Consider the following 21,988-nt stretch of genomic DNA (forward strand, 5'->3'; position numbering starts at 1 on the left):
ACTCAGTGGAGATGTTAAGATCTCAGAAATCATCTGGTCAAATCCTCTTGTCTTGCAGATGATGAAAATAAGACGGAGAGAAGGGAAGTAATTTGCTTAAAGTAACACAGGTGACAAGCAGAAAGAGAATTTTCACCTAGGTCCTCTGACTCCAAAGTCATAATTGATGACTTCAAGTGTCTAAGGTAGAGAAGTCATATTGCTATGGCTTGGGAGGGCAACCCTTGGTGCAATGGGAGGCAGTGTGGTCCAGAGGAGAGAGCAATTGGTATCAGGGTCTGGGGAACCACTTTTGCAGGCTAATTTGATACTTCCTGCCTTGGGTGGCGTAGGGTAACTGGCTGAGAGGGGTTGGCACTAAAGGGCCTCTGAGGGGGAGGAAAGGAGAAGGGGGGGAGTGTAAGAGGGAGGGAGAAAGGACAGGAAGAAGAACAGAAGTTCCTTTAGGGCCAGGACTTATCTCCCTTTTGTCTTTGTAGTCCTAGTGGCTAGACCAAAGACTGACACATAGTAGGAGCTTGATAAATATTGACTGACTGATTGATCCTTCCAGGTGGTAATTCAATGAGTTGAGGAGACCAAATTCAGACTCTGCCACCCCATAAGATCTGTGAGAAGGTTTCAAATGAGATAACAAATAGATGATGCTATACTGGGGGGGGGGGGGTACAAAGAAGGCAAATCCTGCTTACCAATTAGGTGTCACTTGGCTGAGTGTGAGCCTGAGATCACTTCAAAGACAACAAGAGCCAGACTTGGCCTGAGTGTGTTCTTGAAGAGGGAAAATGTCACTCAGAGAAAACATCCAAAAGGGCTTTTACTTGATCTTTAGGAAGGATCAGAATGGGTCAGGCAGTTGATGGTACAGTAAACAGAGTACTGGGAAGTGTCAGGAAGACATGAGTTTAAATTGAACTTTAGACACTAACTAGCTGTGTGATTTTGGCAAGTCACTTAATTTCTGTCTACCTCAGTTTCCTTTTCTGTCAATAGGAATCATAATAGCACCTACCTGAATTGTTGTGAGGTCCAACTAAGATAACAATTGTAGCACAGTGCTGGCACATAGTTGGCACTTGATAAACGCTACCTTCCTTTCATTCTTCCCTCCCTTCCTCTTTTCTTTCCTCCCTTTTATTCTATTTCTTCCTTCCTCCCTTTTTTCTTTTCTTTCCTTTCTTTCTCCCTCCTTTCTTTTCTTTTCTTCCTTCTTCCCCTCTTTCTTTTATCCCTTCCTCCTTTCCTTCTTTCTCTTTCTTCCATTTCTTCCTCTCTCCTTCTTTCTTTCCTTTCTGCTCCCCTCCCTTTTTTCCTTCTTTTCTACCTCCCTTCTGGAAGCCAACAGAATCAAGTCATATAAAAAGTTCTGAGGTCAATAGACTGGCATTGACTAGAAATGAAGTGGCATCCAGCCTGGGACTTTGATCTCACCTTGGTGTTTTATTTCCGAATTAGTATATTTTTATTGCCCTCAAAGACAAACCCTAGAAAATCGGCTCTGATGGTCAGTCATGACTAAAGATGGGGAAGAAAAGGGACAACAAGAGTAAAGGCCAGATACAGGTATCTAGTGAGGATGGCAGGAAATCAGAGAAAAGAGAAGTTAATTAGGGATCAAGGGTGGCAGTGCTCCAAACCCAAGGACCAAGAAGGCTCAGGGGGCTCCCAACAGACCCAGAAAGTCAGGAGAATTGAAAGCTCTGAAGCCAAAGGTCTCTTGGATCAGCTCCAAGGAGGAGCTAAAACAGGGGAAAGCTGACCCAGTTTAATGAGGCTTAAAGTCCTACCCTGGATCCTTCGAATTCTTTCTGGAAGGGTTTCCTCTTTGGTGATGCTGTGTTAATATGATGGCCCATTTCTGTCTGTGCTCTCTGCCACCTCTATTCAGACTCCTGAGGTCCCCAAATCCCCTGTGATTCTCCTGACCTGAGTGAGAAATGAAATCCTGTCTTCCTCTAATCCCAATGGGACAAGATCAGAGAGGGGTAAATGAGAGAATGTCTCTCCACATTTGCAAACGTGACTGCCATAAGCTGGTGCCTTATCTTCCTCTGAATTTCCCAGAAAAGCCATCTTTTTTTTTATTAACCCAGCTGCTTTTTTTGCTGGATGGAAGGTTTTTGGTGTTGTAGCCAGAAGAATCAGGGAGCTCAGGTACAGGGTACTGAAGGAAGGACTGCCAGTAGCAACACTTGTCCCTTAAGACATGAAGAATCACAGAAGATCAGAGAAGGAAAGGACATGGAATGGCACCTGATCCTTCCTCCTCATTTCAAGATTTGTTTTTGCTTTGTTTTTCATTTCTGACCTTTATGTTCTTTATTAAATTAGTGATATGAGTAAATTCATCTTGACATATGCCAAACATTGAGGTACACTACCTGCCCTCAAGGAGTGAATTATACAATTTGGGAATTATATAATTTAGCTCCTTTAAAATACATTCTTTCTGAATGTGTATGATTTTTTTTCCTCCTTGTAAATAGACCACATACTTTTTTGGTATGGAGCATGCATAGAGTAAGGAGAACAGAAAGAGGAACCTAATGCAAGAAGACTAGGATCCCCTTGTGGTGGTATCTGCAGCAGAAGGAAGAGTTGGGTAATCAGGGTCTGGCTCCAGAAGGTCTCTGAGCTAAGAGATCTCATGGTATAAGAAAAGGATCTGAGGGGCGGCTAGGTGGCGTAGTGGATAAAGCACCAGCCTTGGAGTCAGGAGTACCTGGGTTCAAATCCGGTCTCAGACACTTAATTAATTACCTAGCTGTGTGGCCTTGAGCAAACCACTTAACCCCATTTGCCTTGAAAAAAAAAAAAGGATCTGAGTGACCCTAGAAAATAGAGAAGGGTCAAATCATTTGAATTTGAAGAAATGCAAATTAAATCAACTCTAAATTTCTACCTTCTACCCTGTGATTACAAAGATGATAAAAATGAAAATGACAATTAGTGGAGGAATTTCAGGAAAATAGGCCCACTGTTGCTTTGTTGGGTGGAACTTGTTGAATTTCTAGGCATTCTGGAAAGTAATAGTAGTAGTAGTAATAGTAGTAGTAGTAGTAGTAGCAGCAGCAGCAGCAGCATTTATGTAGTGCTGTATGGTTTGTAAAGTATTTAATATAAATATTTTATTTCATTTTATTCAATTTGAAGCTATCCTTCCCCAAACTAAGCTAAAAGCAGCAAATTTTACATACCCTTTGACTGAAGGATACTACTTTCTGTTGGGCTTATATCCCAAAGAGAACAAAGAAAGTTGAAAAAGACTGTGCATAAAAGGTTCATGCTATTATTTTATTTTTAGGTTTTTGCAAGGCAAATGGGGTTAAGTGACTTGCCCAAAACCACACAGTTAGGTAATTACTAAGTGTCTGAGGCCAGATTTGAACTCAGATACTCCTGACTTCAGGGCCGGTGCTCTATCCACTGCGCCACCTAGCCACCCCTCATGCTATTATTTATAGCAGTTTTTTAGTAGAAGTAAAACCAACAAATCAGAAACTGAGGGTGCTCATCTTTTGAGGAATTGTGAAACAAATTATGGTATATGGATAAAATATACACCATTAGAAATGATGAAATGGATAGTTTCTGAGAAAACTAGGAGGATCTGTATGAAATGATGCATAGTGAAGTAAGCAGAATCAAGAGAATAATTTGCACAATAACAGCAACATTATAAAGAAAAATACACAAGAGAATCCTGTCATTTGAAGCAGTGTCAAAAGTGACATGGGAATTTTTGGACAGGATCAGTATTGAAATGTACTTTGCTTTATTAAGCATAATTATTATGATAGTTTCTTTTGTTCAAGGGAAAAGATGAAAAGAAAAAGTGAAGGCTTGTTGATTGAAAAGCTATTTTTTTAAATGTGTTTTAATAAAGTAAAGAAAGGTGAAAGTTCAGGGGTCAAAGACAAGATCTGGAATCCCTGGGGAGTGAACCCATATAAGCAAAGCCTCAAACTCATATCAGGATCCCAGGGTTCATAAATGTTGGCTTTTCCAAATATCATTGGAAATTTCCAAATATCATTTCCAAATATCAAAAATAGGTTTTTTTCTTATATCACTATCCTTTCATTTCTCCCCTCAGAAGATTCTTGAGGGGATGTCAGACTGAGATTATTATCCCTATTTTACAGAGGAGTTCACTGCCCAAGTTAAAAGAGCTACAGTAGGGATGGGTAAAATTTCCACTTCTAGCCTAGGGGATCTACTGCCTGATGCTACGTGGTTAAGAATACTGGCAGTGGAACACAAGAGAAATGGGTTCAAGTTCCATCACAAAGACTGACTAGCTGGGTGACCTCCATCAAAAACCTTTTTTTCATCTATAAAAAGGGAATAATGATATCTGCATGACAACTCATGACAAGGAAAGTAAATTGTGAAACTCAAAGTGCTAATTATCTAAATGTTATAACCTGATAATATCTCTGGATGGAAGAGGTCATGGACACAAAGTTCTGGCTGTCATCAACTTCAACTAGAGGTTGCCCCCCCCCCCAGTTCTGGGGATTTTTGTCTATACCTCCTTTCCACATATTCCAGAAGAGGAGTTCCTAGAAAGTAAAAATGAGAGTATCTTCCCTCTAGGAAGTTCCATAGGCAAAGTACTTAGGTCTGGAAGATCTGAGTTCAAATCCAGTCTCAGGATTTGTGTGAACTAGGGAGAGTCCCTTAACCTGTTTGCCCTAGGTTTACTGTAATGATTAAATGATATTTAATTAATTTAATTATTTTAATTAAATGAGATTATGGTGATTAAATATTTAAAAACCACTTAGCACATTCCTTGCCATAAATTTTAATTATTATAGTTATTATTAAATGAGACAATATTTATAAAGTATTTAGTACTTGACACATTAATAAATGCCTCTTCCCCTTCCATTTCTTCTATATACTAGAGACACTCAACAGAGCTTCTAGTTTTCTTCCCTGGAATTCTTTTATGATCTTTTTGTTTTGTTTTGCTTTATTTTTTTGGAGGTCATTGGGATTAAGTGACTTGCCCAGAATCACACAAGAATCTCAAAGAACTTTCTAGGTCCTCTGGTACAAAGCCAAAGCTTCTGGTCCTGTTCCACTGACAGGCAGGCAGGAAGACAAACGAAAATTCTGGGAAGGGCAGACAAGCAAAGGTAAAGTACATTTAGGTTCAAAAAATCAATTGCACAAGTACAGTATGGAGAAGCTATAGCTTGATCCAAAGATATAGGGAAAAAGTCTCAGCTAACCCACCAGCTAAATATTGGCCAACAGTGTGATGTAGCTACTTTAAAAAAAAAAAAGTGATATGATCTTAGGCTCTATTAATAGAAGTCTAATGTCCATCGGGAATAAAGGAAAGAACAGTCCCATTGTCCTATCACACCAGTTCTGACATTTACTCACTGTTGGAGGGGAGGCCAGTCACTTTACCTAAGCTGCTGTTCTCCTTTATAAAATGGAAATAATATTTGCAGCACCCAACTCAGAGAATGGGTGTAGGAAAAGTGTTACTCTCTACTTCCTGTACCCTGCTGCTCCAGCCAAACGCAGTGACTCACGGTTCCCCAAATTTGGTCTAAACTCCACCACCATGCCTTTGTTCTCGATGTTCCTAGAATGCTCCCCTTTCTCATTTCAACCAGTCCCAATTCTTTCCATCCTTCAGCCCTCCCTTATCTTCTTGTCCCTGCTTGCTTCATAGAGGCAGTTGCTAATATCAATAAAAAACTCAAGAAGGGAAGGAAGGAGGGAAAACACAAATTATGAATGAGGAGGTGGAGGCAATATTCCTCTGCCCCAGGCACCAGCGTGCCACCTTCTTGTGTTCCTCACAGCTGGCACCAGAAGCCAATTCCCCAGTAACTAAAGGTCGGCAGGCAAGAACTATAGGATTTACTCCCCTACCAAGAGATGGGTACTCCAGCTGGTATTGCCAACTCCTTGCTGCCACTCCTAGGGTCCCTTGCCCCTATCTGCTAGACCCTCTACACACACACACACCCATCTGCCTATCCTGAGGCCCAACTGCCCCACCCAGAGCTTCCAAGCCTGCGCAGGATGCTGCCTCCACCCCCTACTCCTTCCTGTTCCTTCCTCACCCCACGTTCTCCCCCCCCCCCCACTTAACAGATTGCAGCAGCAAGATGGTACAAATTTATAGCTCAACTCACCAAAAATAACAAGAGATCTATCAAAGGCAGTTTGCGTGAAATTAACAGGCGCCCAGACCCTCTTGTCAAACTCAGGCTCAATACTGAGGCGGGCCCAGGCGCCGATGCCCCCCTTTCCTCCACCAGCTTCCTATCTACTCCCCCCCACACACCTCCTCTAGTTCTCCGCCTCCTCCCCTCCTTTCCTCCTGCTACTGCTGCTTTCTATCCCATTTCTCTTCCCACTGCCAGGCATCCCCTCCCTTCCCCCTGGCTTCCCTGCTCTTCCCTCCTGCCTCTCCTGCTCAAGGCCTCATCCGGGCCTGCCTGAGGCCAGACTGGCTCAGCAGCAGCCTCCGGATGCTTGGCAGGGCAACTGTGGGTGGGGACCCTTGCTTCTCACTTGGCTTGGCTGCAGAGAACCCAGGAGGACCCAAGGAGTTCCCAACCTGTACATTGGGCATGTCCCCCCACATCCAGGTGGGGAAATGCCAAACATCTGCTGAGAGGGACAGTTAGGACCAATACTATCTAGCTACCAACTTGCCAGGCAGCCTCTAGGTTATAGTGCAAAGACCACTGGATTCACAAGTCTTCAACCTGTAGGCTAGCCCTGAGACTTACTTATTGGACAATTGTCAGAAAGTCACTTTTGTCCTCCGAGTCTCAGTTTCCTTCTCTGAAAAGGGAGGTGTGTCATGGGGCGGGGTGGGGGGGTAGAGTTGGAAATACAATCTCCAAATCCCTTTCCTAGCTCTAATTCCTATAATCCTTATGACCAAAGTCACAGCTGCCCTGACTGGAGCATCAGATGGAGCTGCTCCCAGGAAGTTGGCTCCAAGACAGAACTGGTACCAGAACAAGTCTTGTCCAGTGCACATGCACATACATACACATACACATACACACACACACACACACACACACACACACAACACACTCAGCTATCACTATTGTCTCCCATACTAAATCACCACCATTCTAATCTTGAGAAGTCCAGAAAATCCTATTCTTTCCTTCCCTCTTCTTTTCCTTTCTTCTTTTCCTCTCTTCCCCTTCCTCTCTCTGTCCCTCCCTCCCTTCCTTCTTTGCTTCCTTCCTTTCTTCCTTATTCCTTTCTTTTCTTCTTTCTTCATTCCTCCCTTCCCCCTCCCTCTGCTCCTCCCTATCTTCCTTCCTTCTTCCCTGCTTTCCTTCCTCCCTTTCAGCTCTCGCAGCAGTTGATCCTTGTCCCTTGCTCTTTAGGAGCCGAGGTTGACAAAGGGCTGGAGGCTAGAGGAAAGGGTCAGGGTCTCTCTCTCTCTCTTCCACTTTCTCCCAGTTCCTGGGCCAAGTGTAGGAAATTGGAGTTGGCTCTCCACTACCCGCCCGCCTTCTCTCCCCCATCCCCACAAATTCCTGATCGCAATCTGTCCACTGCAAGATGCCAGCCCGTCTCCCTGCTGCCGATACAGCCACCCAGCTGGCCTGGCACAGGGGGTGGGGGAAGGGAGTGTGGGAGAGGCCAAATGCTTGGCACCAATGGCCCTGCCATGCAGGCATGGTCCTCTCCAGGCCCTGGTGGTGGCGCTGGCCCCTGAGACACTCCCTGCCATGAAGAATAAACTGCGCCGAGCGCCTGCTATCCCTGCTAATTGGCACTAATCTATCCAATGATAGTGCTAGGCAGCGCAAGAGGTAGCAGAAGGGAAGGCTGCCTCCTCTGCACCCACAGGCCTTAGTGAGCTATAGCAACTGGCGTGCCCTCCTGGAGTGCAAGGCTGCCCATCCAGAAGGCAAAGCCAACTCCTCCCAGGGTCCATGCCCTTCTCCCCAGAGGCTTGCCTTCATGGGCAACAACCTCTAAGAAATGCCTTATGGAGGAGGAATGGGGGAGGGGTGCCAAGGGCAGAAAGAGCTAATCCCACTATGTCACAAACCAGTCTCATGATTGGAACTGTCAGAGATGACTGGAAGGTGAAAGACCCTATTTGCATCAGGTCTCTTACCCTGGCCTGGATCCTAGTCCTAAAGCTGGGTCCTCTATGTCCATACCCTCAAAGCCAAATTCTGATTATCTCTGGCTCTCTGTTACTGGTCTTAGGGAGGCCAGGTCTTCCAGGGCTCTCTACTCCCTCAACAGACCACCCTAGCCCAGCCCCCCAGTATTTCCTGGCTCTCCAAGTCTCCAGGGCGACGAACCAAATCCTGCTTCCGGCTTCACAACAACCCGCCATCCTCTGGCATAGTGCCCTGGATGGCAGAGTGCCTGGATGGTGCCCGCCTGTGTGGGCAGAGCCTCCCTCTCTGACCGCTTCACAGACAGAGGGGAAAGTCAGACAGAAATATCTTTCCCTCCAAGTGGAAGGGAAACTGAGGGGGGGGGCAGTTTCTGCCCATCAACCTCCTCACCCAGCTCCACATACACCTAAGCCATGGGCCCTGGAGGAGAGAAGGGAGAATAATAAAACCACTGGATATATGGCCCCACTCTCCTTGGTTATGTTCAACAAAGAAACGAAATTCAATTTCCTCCCGAAGGCACTAAATCTGAGGTCCCAGCTCCCCCCCACACCAGGTTTCCTGTGTACAGTAAGCATCTATAACCTACCCAAGGGTGCCCCTGCCTTCCTGATCTGGAAGCCACAGCAATCCAGATGTCCAAGACCTGAGACTGTTCTATCAGTAGCTCTAGGGTCCTGCCCCTGTGGTCCTGGGAGCTAAAGGGAGCCTGAGAACAATAAGGTGGTCCCCAAACTTCCTCTGTTCTAGAGTGGTGACAGGGAGAGGTGAACTGGAAACCTTGGAGCTCCCTCCCAGTTCCTAGGTCAGAGGACATGGTAATCACAACAATCCCTTTGCCCCTAAGAGGAAAATAAACTTTTGTCATATAGATGAACTCAAGCATCTCCCAATATACAGAAGAAGAAATTGAGGTTCATTTAGGTCCTTGGCTTTAGAAGGGACCCCAAAAGCCATTTGTACAACCCCCCCCCCTCATTTTACAGAGGAAGAAAACAGGCCCAGAAAAGGATGGAAATTGCCAAAGGTCATGTGAACAGAACTGGGGGTTGGAACCCAGGTCTCCTGACTTCCAGTTTGCAGCCCTCTCCACCAGGGCAAGGGGCAGAGAAGATGAAAGTGAAAGGAGACACTCCCCAGACCACCTGGACCTGTGAATTCTGGATGGGAGAACCAGGGAGTGCCAGAATACAAAGGCTGGGGAAAACCTAGGGTCCTGGGCTGGCGAGCAACATAGAGAAACATGCCCTGCAAACCAATCAGTCCTCGCCTCCCTTCACTTGCTGCTGATCCCTCGTAAAAGGCTTAGTCAAGGCTGCCTCAGGGACTGGGGACAATTCACAGGAGCAGAGAAGCCTGGAGAAAGAAAGGGGAGGGAGGGGAGGAGAGGGGGTTTTGCCCGCAGCAAAACCCTGACTCAGCAACCTAGAGGTAACTGCTGCTGCCAGTCCTCTGCAATGGGAAAGCAGGATGCCTGGGCCCCCATTCAGATGAGGGTCACTAACTGAAGTTTACAAGAAGTCCAGAGTTTTCTTCAGGTTCTGGGAACAGGGGTAAAGCTCTGAATTTTTGGAGGTCCTGGGCAGCTCCCATGGACCCTTAAAACAAATTAATATATATGTGGGCATGCTTAGCTTGGCCCCTCCTCCCTCCTGCCAGATTGCCTCTGATGTCAACTGAGAGACAAGTGCATGGGGTGACACAGTATGACTGACTCCCCCAGGCCCCAGGCCCTCATCCCCCAAAGGGTCTGTTCTCAGTCCCAGCTGAGGGGTTTGGAAAGCTTGGAATAAAGGAGAGCCCAAATAAACCTCTGGTGACAAGGAGCAAGGATGCTCCAGGGGCCAGTGAGCAAAAAGTAGAGAAGGGCCTTGCCCAGAACCCAAACCCCAAACCCCAAACCCACCCTCATCAGAACTACACTTAATCCCCAGAGGGCACCAGGAGGGCCCAGCCCCTTCTAAATTGTGTCCGCTTCTCTGCTGCCCTTGATCTCTGTCTGTTTCTATCTCTTTCTCTCAATTTCTCTTTATGTTTGTCCTTCTCTTCCTCCCTCCCTCTCTCCCTCTTTTTTCTTTCTCCTCTCTTTCTGTCTCTCTTTTTTCTCTTTCACTGTCTTTCTCCCTCTGTCTCTTTCACTTTCTCTGTCTCTATCTCTTCTACTCTCTCTTCCTCTCTCTCTCTCTCTCTCTCTCTCTCTCTCTCTCTCTCTCTCTCTCTCTCTCTGCCTCAACCCTCTCCTCCACATCTATCCTGCAGCTTCCTCCTTCACTAACAGCCTTCAGGGTTCCCTGCTTTCTCTCCTTCCTTTGGTTTGATCAAGCCCTCCTCCCTTCTCTACCTCTAAGTCTCCTTTTTCTCTGACCAGATCTATTCCTGACTCCTCTAGTCTCATCTACCCCTCCTCCTCATGTCCCAGTATCCTATTGTCTCTCTACTTCAGTCTCCCCGCCCTCCTGTACTCTCCTCTATGCCCTAATTTATCCCATTCTTCTCTCCATGCACCTTAGTCTTAGACCTCCTCACACTCCTCTCTGAGGCCCAATCTTTGCCCCCTACTCCCATCTCTGTGGCCCAGTCTCCCTCCCCCCACAATATACTTCTCTCTACCTTTCTTGATCCATCTTTTCCCAGGTAGGAGTTAACAGGATCACCAACTAGTCTGTAAGGTCAAAGTGGCATGGGGGAAAGGGGATCCTTCTGTACAGGCTTCAGGAGCCTGTATGTACTATATGGACATCCAGATCCTTATGTACATGTAAACCCCACTCCATCCACCAGACTCTGAAGCTCCTTTCTCCAGAGTTGGAAGCAAACTCACCATATCTTATCTCAGGTGGGAAGAGGTCATTACTGCTGCCTGCGTGTAGGTCAGCCTCCCCCGGAGGGCTCCCTGGTACCAGGGCATTGGAGAGGGTCTGACTGCGGGGCGGGGCAGGAGCAGTGGCTGGAGGGCCCGGGGGCGCAGCCTCCTCCCCCTGGCAGCTGCAGCCTGGTTGAGAAATGCCACAGGCCCGGCCTGCGGCCCGCCCACACTCCTGGCCCCAACGGCACAGTACCCCACAGGTGAACTGGCTCGAATTGTTGTTATTGATAAGCAACACCTCCACAAAGCGGAACTCCAAGGCCGAGGGTGCCAGCAAGCGGGGTGCCTCCCAGGGCTCCGCCGTGAGGCAGAGCTGTACAAAATTCTTGTCAAAATGAAGAAAGGTAAAGGGGTTGGAACCTTGGCACAGCTCCAGGCCACCCCCCACCTCTTCCTCCTCCTGCCGCAGTCCAGCCTGGGCTGCTGCTGCTGCTGCGACCTGCTCCTGCTCCTGCGCCTGCTCCTGCTCGGGCTCCTGCTCTGGCTCCGTTTCCTGCTCCTGTTCCTGCTCCTGCTCCGGGGCCTGGCGGAGGCAAGTGAAGTTGGCCAGGTAGTGATCCAAGGGCAGCAGCCTGGGCGAGAAGTGGGCACACACCTGGTCCTGGCGATTAAAACGCAAGTAGAGGGAGTACTTGGTGGGGTCTGGGTTCTCCAGGGTCCAGGAACAGCCCGAGGCGATGGTGGGAAAGAGGTCCTGAAGGGAGAAGGCCCCGTAGAGGACTCCCGAGGCCAAGGCCGAGCAGGCGCTGGGGGCAGGGTCAAAGGCTGCAGTGAGGCGCAGGGACAGAATCGCAGACAGTAAGAGGGGACAGGCCGGGGTCATCCTATGTCACTTGCCCTGCAAGAGATTGGAGGTCAGTGGATCAGCATCATTTCCAACACTGAACTTCTCCTGTCCCACTCCCAGCCCCCCTCAAACATGTTCACACAATCCATCCTTTTCAGCATCAATGGTTCAGATTCCTCCACCACTGACTTTCTCCTCCAATACCACCTCCACCATCTCCACCACTTCCAATACCTCCTCCCCCACTTTTTCCATCACCTCCACCACTACCACCTCCTCCACCACCACTTCTATCACCTCCATCACTATCACCTTCTCCATTACTACCTCCTCTACCTCAACAACCACCTCCTTACCTTCACCACCACCACCACCACCATCACTTCCATCATCTCCACCACTACCACCTCATCCATTACCTCCTCTATCACCTCCATCATCACTTCAACCACCACTACCACCTCCTCTACCATCTCCTTCAATACCTTCACCACAATTACCTCCTCAGCAGCAGCCTTCCCCACCTAGAGATGCCTCTTCCCTGGGGCCTGCTTTCTACATTGCTGAACATCTAGCCCAAGCCATCATTTCAGGGGTAGTCTCATACATAAACACTCACTCTCTAGATTTTTCCTCCTTGTATGTTTAATATCCTCCATCACACTGTAAGCTCTTTGAGGGTAGGAACTGTCTTGTTTGTTCTCTTTGAATCCCCAGCCTTAGCACAGTACCCAGCACATAATAAACCCTCAATAAAAGTTTTAGCAATCTAGTTGCCAAAATAAATCTTTCTCAAACACTGAAGCGGTCACATTACTCCTCCACTCAAGCATCCTCAGTGGCTCCTTATTGCTTCTAGTTCAAATTCCTATGTCTGATATTGGCTGCACTATGCCTTGATGTATGCCATATATTCTAAACCAGCCAGATTCCTCACTGACCTTTGCCCCTGCAGTTCCCTAGAGTATGTGGGGCAGGAGAATCCTTCAATTTACATCAACAAACATTTATTAATCATCTTGTTTTAGCACTTCAGAATTGAATGAGTGTAGGTTAATCGCTCTCTCTCAAACCTCACTTTCCGTATCTATAAATATGGGCAATAACACTTGTACTGTTCACCTCACAGACTTATTGGGAGGAAAACAGTTCATCAAAACCTCAATGGAGGGGTAGCTAGGTGGTGCAGTGAATAGAGCACAGCCCCTGGAGTCAGGAGGACCTGAGTTCAAATCCAGCCTCAGGCACTTAATAATTACCCAGCTGTGTGGCCTTCGGCAAGCCACTTAACCCTATTGCCTTGCCAAAACCTAAAAAAAAAAAACCTCATGGGACATAGAGATGGGATCCATTTTTAGGGACTAGGCAGTCCTAGGACCTGAGTGGGAATCATGGTTCTGCCCCTGGGTTAAGGTAAATCACTTAACCTCTGTCATCATTTTTCCCTCGTCTATAAAATGTAAAGGGGGGGGGGGGTTGGAGGGCGGGTTGACCTTCCTGGTCCTCAGTGTTTTCATCTGTAACATAAAAGAGTTTAGTGAAATGGCTTCAAAGGTCCCTTCCATCTTCCTTTCTATGATCCAAAGAATCAAAGATTATTCCTATTGTATAGAGTCAGCTCCTGAGATCCTGAGAGGAAAAGCCATCTGGTCAGATCTCTAAGCTTCTTTCTAGCTCTAAATCTATGGTCCTATGACCCACCATGTGCCAGACACAGTTCTAGGAACCAGAGATAGACAAAAAAAAAAAAAAGTTAGTTCTTGTCCTCAAGGAGTTTGTAGTTAGTGACACAGCAATTGGAGTGCTAGAACTGGAGTTGGGAAGACCTGAGTTCAAATACTGCTTCAGATTTTGACTAGCTGTGTGACCCTAGACAAGTCACTAAATGTCTTGTTTGTCTCAGTTTCCTCATTTGTAAAATGTGTATATTAGCCCTGACCTCCCCAGGTTGTTGAGAAGATCCAATGAGATAAAAATTGTAAAGAGTTTAGCACAGTATCTGATACCCAGTAGGTGCTTAATAAATGTTTCTTGGATTGGCTCCTTGTAAGCACTAAATGTGATCATTGTGAAGCACTTCGCACAGTGTCTGGCACCTGGTAAGTGCTTTATAAATGTAAACATTATTATTAGTGGGAGAAAACAATTTGTAAACAGGTAAGTAAATAAATAGGCTCCAAGTTGGATGGATGGGTGTTATCTAGCCTGTGGGTATCTCCCTCTAACCATGAAGATTATAGATAGCTGGGGGGGAGACAAACAGACAGACAAGTATAGAGAGATAGATAGAGCCAGAGAGACACAAAGAAACAGAGAGATACAGACACAGAAACAGAGAGACAGTGAGAGATAGACAGACAGATATAGAAAGACAGAGACAGAGACAGAGATACCTGCCCATCTCATGTGATTTTCAGAAGGTTAACACAACAGGTTCCCGGATTTTCCTTGACATTAAAAAGAGACCCAAGTGAAACATGGTCTGCCCAGCAATCGGCCCTCAGTCTCATCATGCAACCAATCCATTTTCTTTTTCTACACCTAAATTTCTTTGATGTCACCCTTCATCTCTTTGTCAAGAGAATCCTTACCCATCCCTAAAAAGGCCTCTCCATTGACAACTTCCCAGGAGAACTTTTTCCTCTGGTCCTCCCCATCAATAGCCACCTTCTCCTCCCTCACCTCCCTTCCCTTTTACCCCTCCCCATCCCCCACCCCAGGTATGGACCTTTTTGACTCAATAGTCAACACAGCTGTAATCTCATTTCACTATCATACTGTGAGTACCATGAAGGCAGGGACGATGTCTTCTTTAATACTGTACCTTCCCTGAGACCAGGCACATTGCTCTGTACATGCTCCTGTGACTTTATGAAATGTTGGTGGAATAGAATCCTTCCCTTGCTGTTGAACTCATAACAGTTCATTTACTGCAGAGTACTAGGCCTAAAGGCAGAGATTTCAAATCCAGTATTACACACTATTACATACTGGGAGGATAAATCACTTAACCTCTATCTGCCTCCATTTCCTCATTCGTAAAATGGGTGCAATAAAAGCCACCTATCTCCATGAAATAATCCATGTAAAAGCACTTTGAAAACTTTACATAAATTATAACAATTTACAATTTATCATAACTTATAATATATATATGCATTGCATACATATCTGTGTATATACATGTATGTAATATAATATATAATTATTATCATTTATAATTTATTATAAATTTTAATAAATATATATTTTACATGTATATATTTACATATTTGTAATATAACAAATTGTAAATTATCACAATTTACATAAATATAAATTACAATGATAAAAGATATTATATTTCTATTACATATATTACCTTATATTACAATAAGTAACCCAGAAGGTAGGTTAGAGTCCCTATTTTATGAATTAAAGAACTAAGAAGACTCAAAGAATTTGATCTGCTAGGTGTCATACAAATTGGAATTCAAACCCAATTCTCTCCTCACTCCAAATCCAGTATTTTCTGACAAAATCACAAGGCCTCACTATTTCCCCCGGCCCCTGTCCTCCTCTGGCCTGAAAACAGCTTCAGTCCATTCAAGAACACTCACATTCTTCCAGGCCCAGCCCAAGTCCATGATCCTCTGGGAAGTTGAACCTTCGCTGGTTGCCCCTTCTATCCCCTGCTGATTCCTAAAGCATTTGTAGCCTGTACCACACAATTTACCACTTAATTATAGACTGTCTTGTACTACTCCATAATTGCTTTATGTGTGTGAGTCTCCTCTCCCCAAATAGATTGTGAGCCCAGGGACTGTATCCTATGCTTCTATAGCCCTAAAGCTCTGAGCACCCACTTATTTGCACAGTAGGTGTTCAAGTACCAGTTAGTCGATTGATTACATTCAGTCCCTCACGAGGAGGGCAGGAGCTGATGATCTAAGGCAGACCCTCTGGCACAGGCACCCACACCCACATCCAAATAGCAAAAAAAACAGAAAAACTGAAGAGGGGATGAGTGACAGTGGCTTCAGAAGGCCCAAAAGCAGGAGAAAAGAAGGTACTCCTCTCACCTCTGGTCAGTGCCAAGGCCATGACAAACTTCCAAGGTGGCTTCCCTATCTCTCTGTCCCACAGCTGTGAAACAGGAGACCTGGACTGAGTGTGAGACCAAGGGACTCTTCTACTGACTTCTGGGCTGAATGACTGAGAAGAGATGGCTTCCTGTCTCTGGGCCTCAGGTTCTGATTCTGTGCAAAAAGACTAATTAATCACAGACTTAAAGATTTAAGATCTGAAGGGCCTTCAGAGACCAACCCTCTTAGCTTACAGATGAGTTAAATAAGGACCAAGGAGATAAAGCCATTTGTTTAAGGTCAAGAGTCAGAGGAATGACCTGAACCCAGGCTACAGAAGTATGGAATTTCTGAACTGGAAGTCATCCTTACATGAAAGGAATCACCACCCTAACACAGTGGATAGGTGGTCTTCCAGTCTCTACCTAAAGACTTCCAAGGGGGATATCCCCTTTGGATGGGGGGAGGTAGCCACTCCCTCTCAAGGTCTAACTGTTCTAAAGCTTTGGCTCTCACCACAGTCCAGGGCTACCACTGGATTTATTAGAACACTGAAAACTTAACAGTGAGCTCTTCAGACCAGTTTCCACACTCCCCTGAATTTCATAGTGGCCTCTGCCTTGGGCATCTATAAGACAATACCCAAAGCAACAAAAAACATTCTAAGACATGCCACAGTTTGGTCCAAAGAGAGAGCAAGAAACTCTAGTGGGGAGGGGGAGGAGGGCCAGGACACCTAGCTTTTACTGACCCTGCTGATTATTGGCCATGGGACTGCCCATCCCTGTGTCCCAGTTTCTCCATCAGTAAAATGAGGGGAGATGGACTTGAACACCTTTAAGATCCCTTCTAGCCCTAAAAAGACTATAATGATAGCCCCAACTCTGCCTTCAAGCAAGCACCTAAGCTTGTGGCTAGGGGGCTTAACTAGAAGCCATGCTCAGTAATAACTGAATCTGTACTGGACTACTCAGGAGATCTAGATTTCTCAAGTCTCCCATTTGTAGTCTGGCTAAAGACTACAGGCAGATGTGCTCACACCTTGGATCCCTGCAGGATACCAGCCTTAAGCAAACTGACAATTAGCTTTGGAAATTGAAGTGTAAATAGAAGGGTGGTTGAGGTACTGGCTAATTGTTCTTCTCCCCAGAGTTTTTTGCCAGAGATGCCCACTTCTTCTGTATGTTTGGCTCAGACTGATCAGAAAACCAAGGCCTACAGCCTAGTGGCCAACATGGGGATCACCTACAATTTCAAAAAGTGAAAGTCCTTCTTCTCCCAGAGTCACAAGTTCCCCCTTAGCTCACAGGCTGGATTCTTAACTTCCTGCCCCCAATACAGCTCCCATTCTATCTGCCATCCTTGTAGCTCCATATTACCCCCAAGCCCAAATCTTCCATATTTCAATCCTCAGACATATTCCCAAGTCCATTTAGAATATAATAACCCCACACCCAATATTCCCAATTCCACAAACTATAACCTAACCTCCACACTCTGAACTTTTACCTCTGAATTATATTCTAAGTCCCACAAATCATTATCCCCAAACCAATTTACTACATTAAACACCAGTAGACTCAGAGGTCCTTTCTACCTAAGAGAACTTACATTCTTGCTATTTTATACATAGAATATGACCCAAAGAGAATCCTAAACCCATATTCTATAATCCTAAACCAGTCACAGATTTTTTTTCCCCAGTACCACCTCCTAGACTCTGATAAGTCATCCTACCCAGATCCATTTTCCAGTCCTGTGGAAAGGCAAACTCAAATCCCACTGAGCCAACTACCCTTCCAGCCCAGTCACATCACCAACTTGAGGCCACTGATGAGGAGGAAACCTGGATGGGAGGGTGTATATGAGTCTGTAAACCCCCACCATCACTTCTGAAGATTCAGTCTGTGACATTCAACCTTCTTAGGAGAAGAGAAGAGGGTGGGGCCCCCATACATCTAGGCTTCCTCACACAATGCATTTCATAGAGATAGGACTGAGTCTTCCTCAATCACCAGCAAGGGACCTGGATATGCTCCCTTGCCCCCTCCCAACACCTGAGTCAGGGCCCTGAGCTTCTCCAGCCCAGTCCCAACCCAGCCTTCATGAGGTGCCAGGCTTGCAGTCAGGCACTAGGTAAATAGCAGATGAGTGACGTCCAATCCCCCCACTGCCCCCAATTATTTTTAAGCAGGTTGCAAAATTCAGGCTGCGGCTTCCAGGCTCAGCAGAGGAAAAGAGACAAGGAAGGGGGGAGGGAGGGGAGGAAAGGAGAAAGAGAGGGAGGGAAGGAGAGGAGAGAGAACGGGGGAGGCAGCGCTGTGACAGGTCCTCCCCTCCCCCCACTGAGAATGGGGTGCAAGAGTGCCTCCCCCCACCCCAACTCACACATGTATCTATAGACATAGATATATCCTTATCCACACACAGGCTCACTCCGGGGTTTCTGAGGGATGCTGTGTAGAAATTGAGCAGGCAGAGGAGGTTTGGGGCTCTGAGTAAGATTCATTCCTCCCTCCCATGTGTTCCTATGGGGGGCAGGCAGGCAGCCGGAGCAGAGCTAGGGAGGGCACGGGCCAATGATGGATAATTGATCAACCCTGCAAGCTCTCATTAGCCATGCCTTTTCTTGTGGGCCGCAGGAGGTTCCCAGCACACCAGGCAGCCCCCTCAGCCAGCCAGTCAACCCACTCTAGGGGGGAGGGGAAGAGGCTTCTCCATTCCCACCCTTGGCCCCCAAGTCCCCCCTACCTCTTAAAAGGAAGACAAATAGAACAAAATCCTGCTTCTGTATCTTCCAGGGCTTTAGAGCCTGGAGCAGAGAAAGCCTAGATCTGATCCCACCCATAATTCTGCTCTGGGCAAAGAGGTGAGCCCAAATTTGATGGAGGGCCCCATAATGCTAAGTAAGTTCTTCCTAGCATTCTAGCCTTCTAGGCAATCCCTCCTTCTGTAGCATGAGCCCTTAAAGTCCTTGCTAAGGTAGAAGACAGAAAGACTCAGGCCCTCAGTTCAATCAAAGATTTATTAAGCACTTACTGTTTACCAGACTGCTCTAAGGCTGGGGATACAAAGAAAAAAGCAAAAACAGTAGCTTACTCTTTAAAGAGAGAAACAACACATACATAGTAAATGCAGAGATAAGATACAGTATAAAACAACGTGAAACTTGGAAGTGGAGGGTGGGAAAACACTGATAATGAGAAATGGATTGGAAAGGCCTTCAGTAACAAGGGGGTGGTGAAGTCCTACAGCAACATGGGAAACTGAGAGGCGTATATGTTTATGGAACCCTAGCTGGGACCACAGAGTGCTCAGAGGGGGAGTGAAGGAACAACCATTAAATGGTGTCCACCATGTGCCAGCCATGTTACAAAAAATTTACAAATACATTATCTCATTTGATCCTCATAACAATCCTATTATTATTATTATCCCCATTTTACAGTTGAGGAAACTGAGGCAAACAGGGTTAAGTGACTTGTCTGGGTTCACCCAGCTAGTTCGTTAATGAGGCAGGATTTGAATTCAGGTCTTCCTGACTCTAAACTCAGCATTCCATCTCCTGTTATCCCCTTAGCTGCCTAGTTTGTAAAAGGATCAAAGTATGAAGGGTTTTAAATACTTAAAAGATTAATTTAAATATCATTTTAGACCACAGGAGTTTACTGAGATGGGGGTGGGGGCAAGGGTTAAGTTATTCAGACAGACCTAGACTTTAGGAAAATAACTTGGATGGCTGATTGGAAAATTGGTTGGAGTGTAAAGAGACTTGAGACAGGAAGACGTATGTCCAAGAGGTACTTGGGAATGCAGGGCTAGAGCTCAGATGGAAAACTAAGACTGGATGTATCCATCTGGGGTCATCTTGGTAGAAGTGACAATTAAACCCATGGGAAGTGATAAGAGCAAGTAAGTAAATACAGAGAGAAAAAGGGGCCTAGGCCACAGCCTTGACGTACATCAACAGTGTGTGGATGTGACATGAAAATAGCACAGTTTCTTTGGATTGAAATGCCACTCCAAGGGCACCAAAGTGGGAAAAGAGGTGCGGCTGCCCCTGAGGCCAGCCTTGGGTCAGTTCTGATGCCTCTGGGAAATCAAAACTGAGAACAAAAGACTCCCTGCTATCAAGAAGATTGTGTCCATCCCTTCTATCAATCTGGGCCCCACAGCTCAACTCTCCCCTTATCCTGGGGAGGGAGGTGAGGAGGGCCTTGCCCTATACCCTAGGGTACACCAGCAGGTTTTGGCAGGAATCAGATTCATTTGTTGGAAAGAACATTGAATTGGACTAATGGGAGTTGCCTTCCCATTCCAGCTTTGTCATTTGCCATTTGGGACCTTGCTGAACCTGTTTGAACCTTAGTTTCTTCATCTGTAAAATGAAAGGGGTTGGAACCATAAGGTTTCTAAGTTCCCCTTCAATTCTTAGAATTCCATTCCCCAAGATGAGGATACCCCTGGAACCTCCCACAAAATGCAAGCCTCTGTCCTCCAGCATTGGAGAGCTGGCCTCCAAACTAGCTGGTACAACTGAAACAGCTTGCCCTGCTCAGACCCTCAGGGGATCTCTGCTTCTGGCTACTAAAGGCCTACCTCTGAATTCCCCCTTCTCTGCAACTCCTCACTTCCCTCTTTTCTTCCCCTCCCCTCTATGTTCCCCTCCCATCTCTCTATTTTTCTCTGCTATTGATTCCAATGCACAACACTATCCAAATGCTCTCTGGCTTTCCTGATTCCCTCCCTCCCTCCCAAGGCTACCACTACCCTGAAGCCTCTCTACTACAAAGAGAAATGGAAGAATCCACCTACCCCTTTTGATCTTCAGTCTCCTTCTCTGTAAAATGGGGATATTTAATTGCATTACTAAAATTTACTGGGGCACTGGATGACAGTTGTTAACCCTAGAGCACTCTAGAAGTATGAGAAAAACCTTGAAGACCATTTTACATAACTCTCATTCTACAGATTGGGGAAACTGAGGTCAAAGAGGAGAAGGGAATTTCCCAAGCTTTCATAGCAGGTTACTGGCAGAGTTGGGTCTGAAACCCTAGGTCTCTTGAAAAGAAGCCCAGAATTCATTCCACTATGATGAGACGGGAATGCCCTAGTCTGGGAGGAGCAGGCTTTTACAGAATGAAGAGCAAGCTTCTTCCCTGAAGATCTCAGCTGAGGTAACAGGATTGGTACAATGGGTAGAATGGCCCAGCATAGAGAGATGTGGTCAGGCAACAAATACCTACTGAGTGTTAGACATTGTGGATAAAAATCAAGGTAACAGTCCCTGCCCTCAAGGAGCTCACAGTCTAATGGGGTAGGGGGAATTTCCCCATTACAAGTTAATAAATATAACTAACAAGTAAATAATTACCTACAGACAAGTTACATATAGGAAAAATAGGAAGGCACTAGAATGAAGAGGAGTTGGGGAAGACTTCCTAGAGAAGATCAGATTTTTAGTTGTTATTTAAAAGAAGTCAGAAAGGTCAGTAGGCTGAGATGACAAGAGAGAAAAAGAGAGAGAGAGAGAGAGAGAGAGAGAGAGTGCTTTCCAGGCCCCTGGGGGACAGCCAGCAAGAATGCCTGGAACTGGAACAGATAGATGGAGTTTCTTGTTCATGGACCAGCCAGGAGGCCAGTGACACAGATTGGAGCACTTTCTAAGATGAGATGAAGGTGAAGCCATTCTTCTCTAGTCTGGTCTTATCTTAGGTCACCCATCTGCTATACTCAAACTACATGATAGGCCCCTGTTTTAGAGTCTCAATGAAGGTGTTCAAGGTAGTGTTGTCAGGCTTGTGGGGGACGAGTGCACCAGGATTCTATCATCCCCTTTGGGGGGGGGGGGTTCCTGGTCATGGAATATTGGGAATTCTATCAGATTTAGTTGAGAAATACATTCATTTTGCTGGACTAATTTGTCTCTTTTTTTAATTCTGTGTTACAAAGGATGGTTGCCTGGAGAGGGAAAGGAAGAAAGATACTTTTGGAAATGATGCTGATGTTAAAAAGAAAACAAAGAAATTATTAGCTAGCAATATAAATTCATTTTTTTAAATAAATAAGGCAAGATTGGGAAGTTTACTACAGTGAAAGGTAGAATGAAATGAGTGCTGAATGA

The 21,988-nt window shown here is 45.9% G+C and overlaps 1 protein-coding gene across 13 annotated transcripts in view; it reads right to left on the bottom strand.

Moving 5' to 3' along the window:
• Positions 1 to 21,988, bottom strand: part of ADGRB2 (adhesion G protein-coupled receptor B2) — a 70,458-nt gene that overhangs the window by 43,549 nt on the left and 4,921 nt on the right. For 9 of the 13 annotated variants that reach the window (XM_074217669.1, XM_074217668.1, XM_074217674.1 and 6 more), the window contains exon 2: positions 10,969 to 11,851. In XM_074217669.1, coding sequence (XP_074073770.1) covers positions 10,969 to 11,836 — 868 coding nt within the window. In that variant the 5' untranslated portion in view covers positions 11,837 to 11,851. Of the gene's footprint in view, positions 1 to 10,968; positions 11,852 to 15,861; positions 16,330 to 21,988 lie in introns of those variants that run through there. The other 4 variants (XM_074217677.1, XM_074217676.1, XM_074217678.1 and 1 more) reach the window with 3 other exon arrangements.

This window comes from Macrotis lagotis, chromosome 1 (genome assembly GCF_037893015.1).
Source record: "Macrotis lagotis isolate mMagLag1 chromosome 1, bilby.v1.9.chrom.fasta, whole genome shotgun sequence".
Lineage (NCBI taxonomy): Eukaryota > Metazoa > Chordata > Mammalia > Peramelemorphia > Peramelidae > Macrotis > Macrotis lagotis.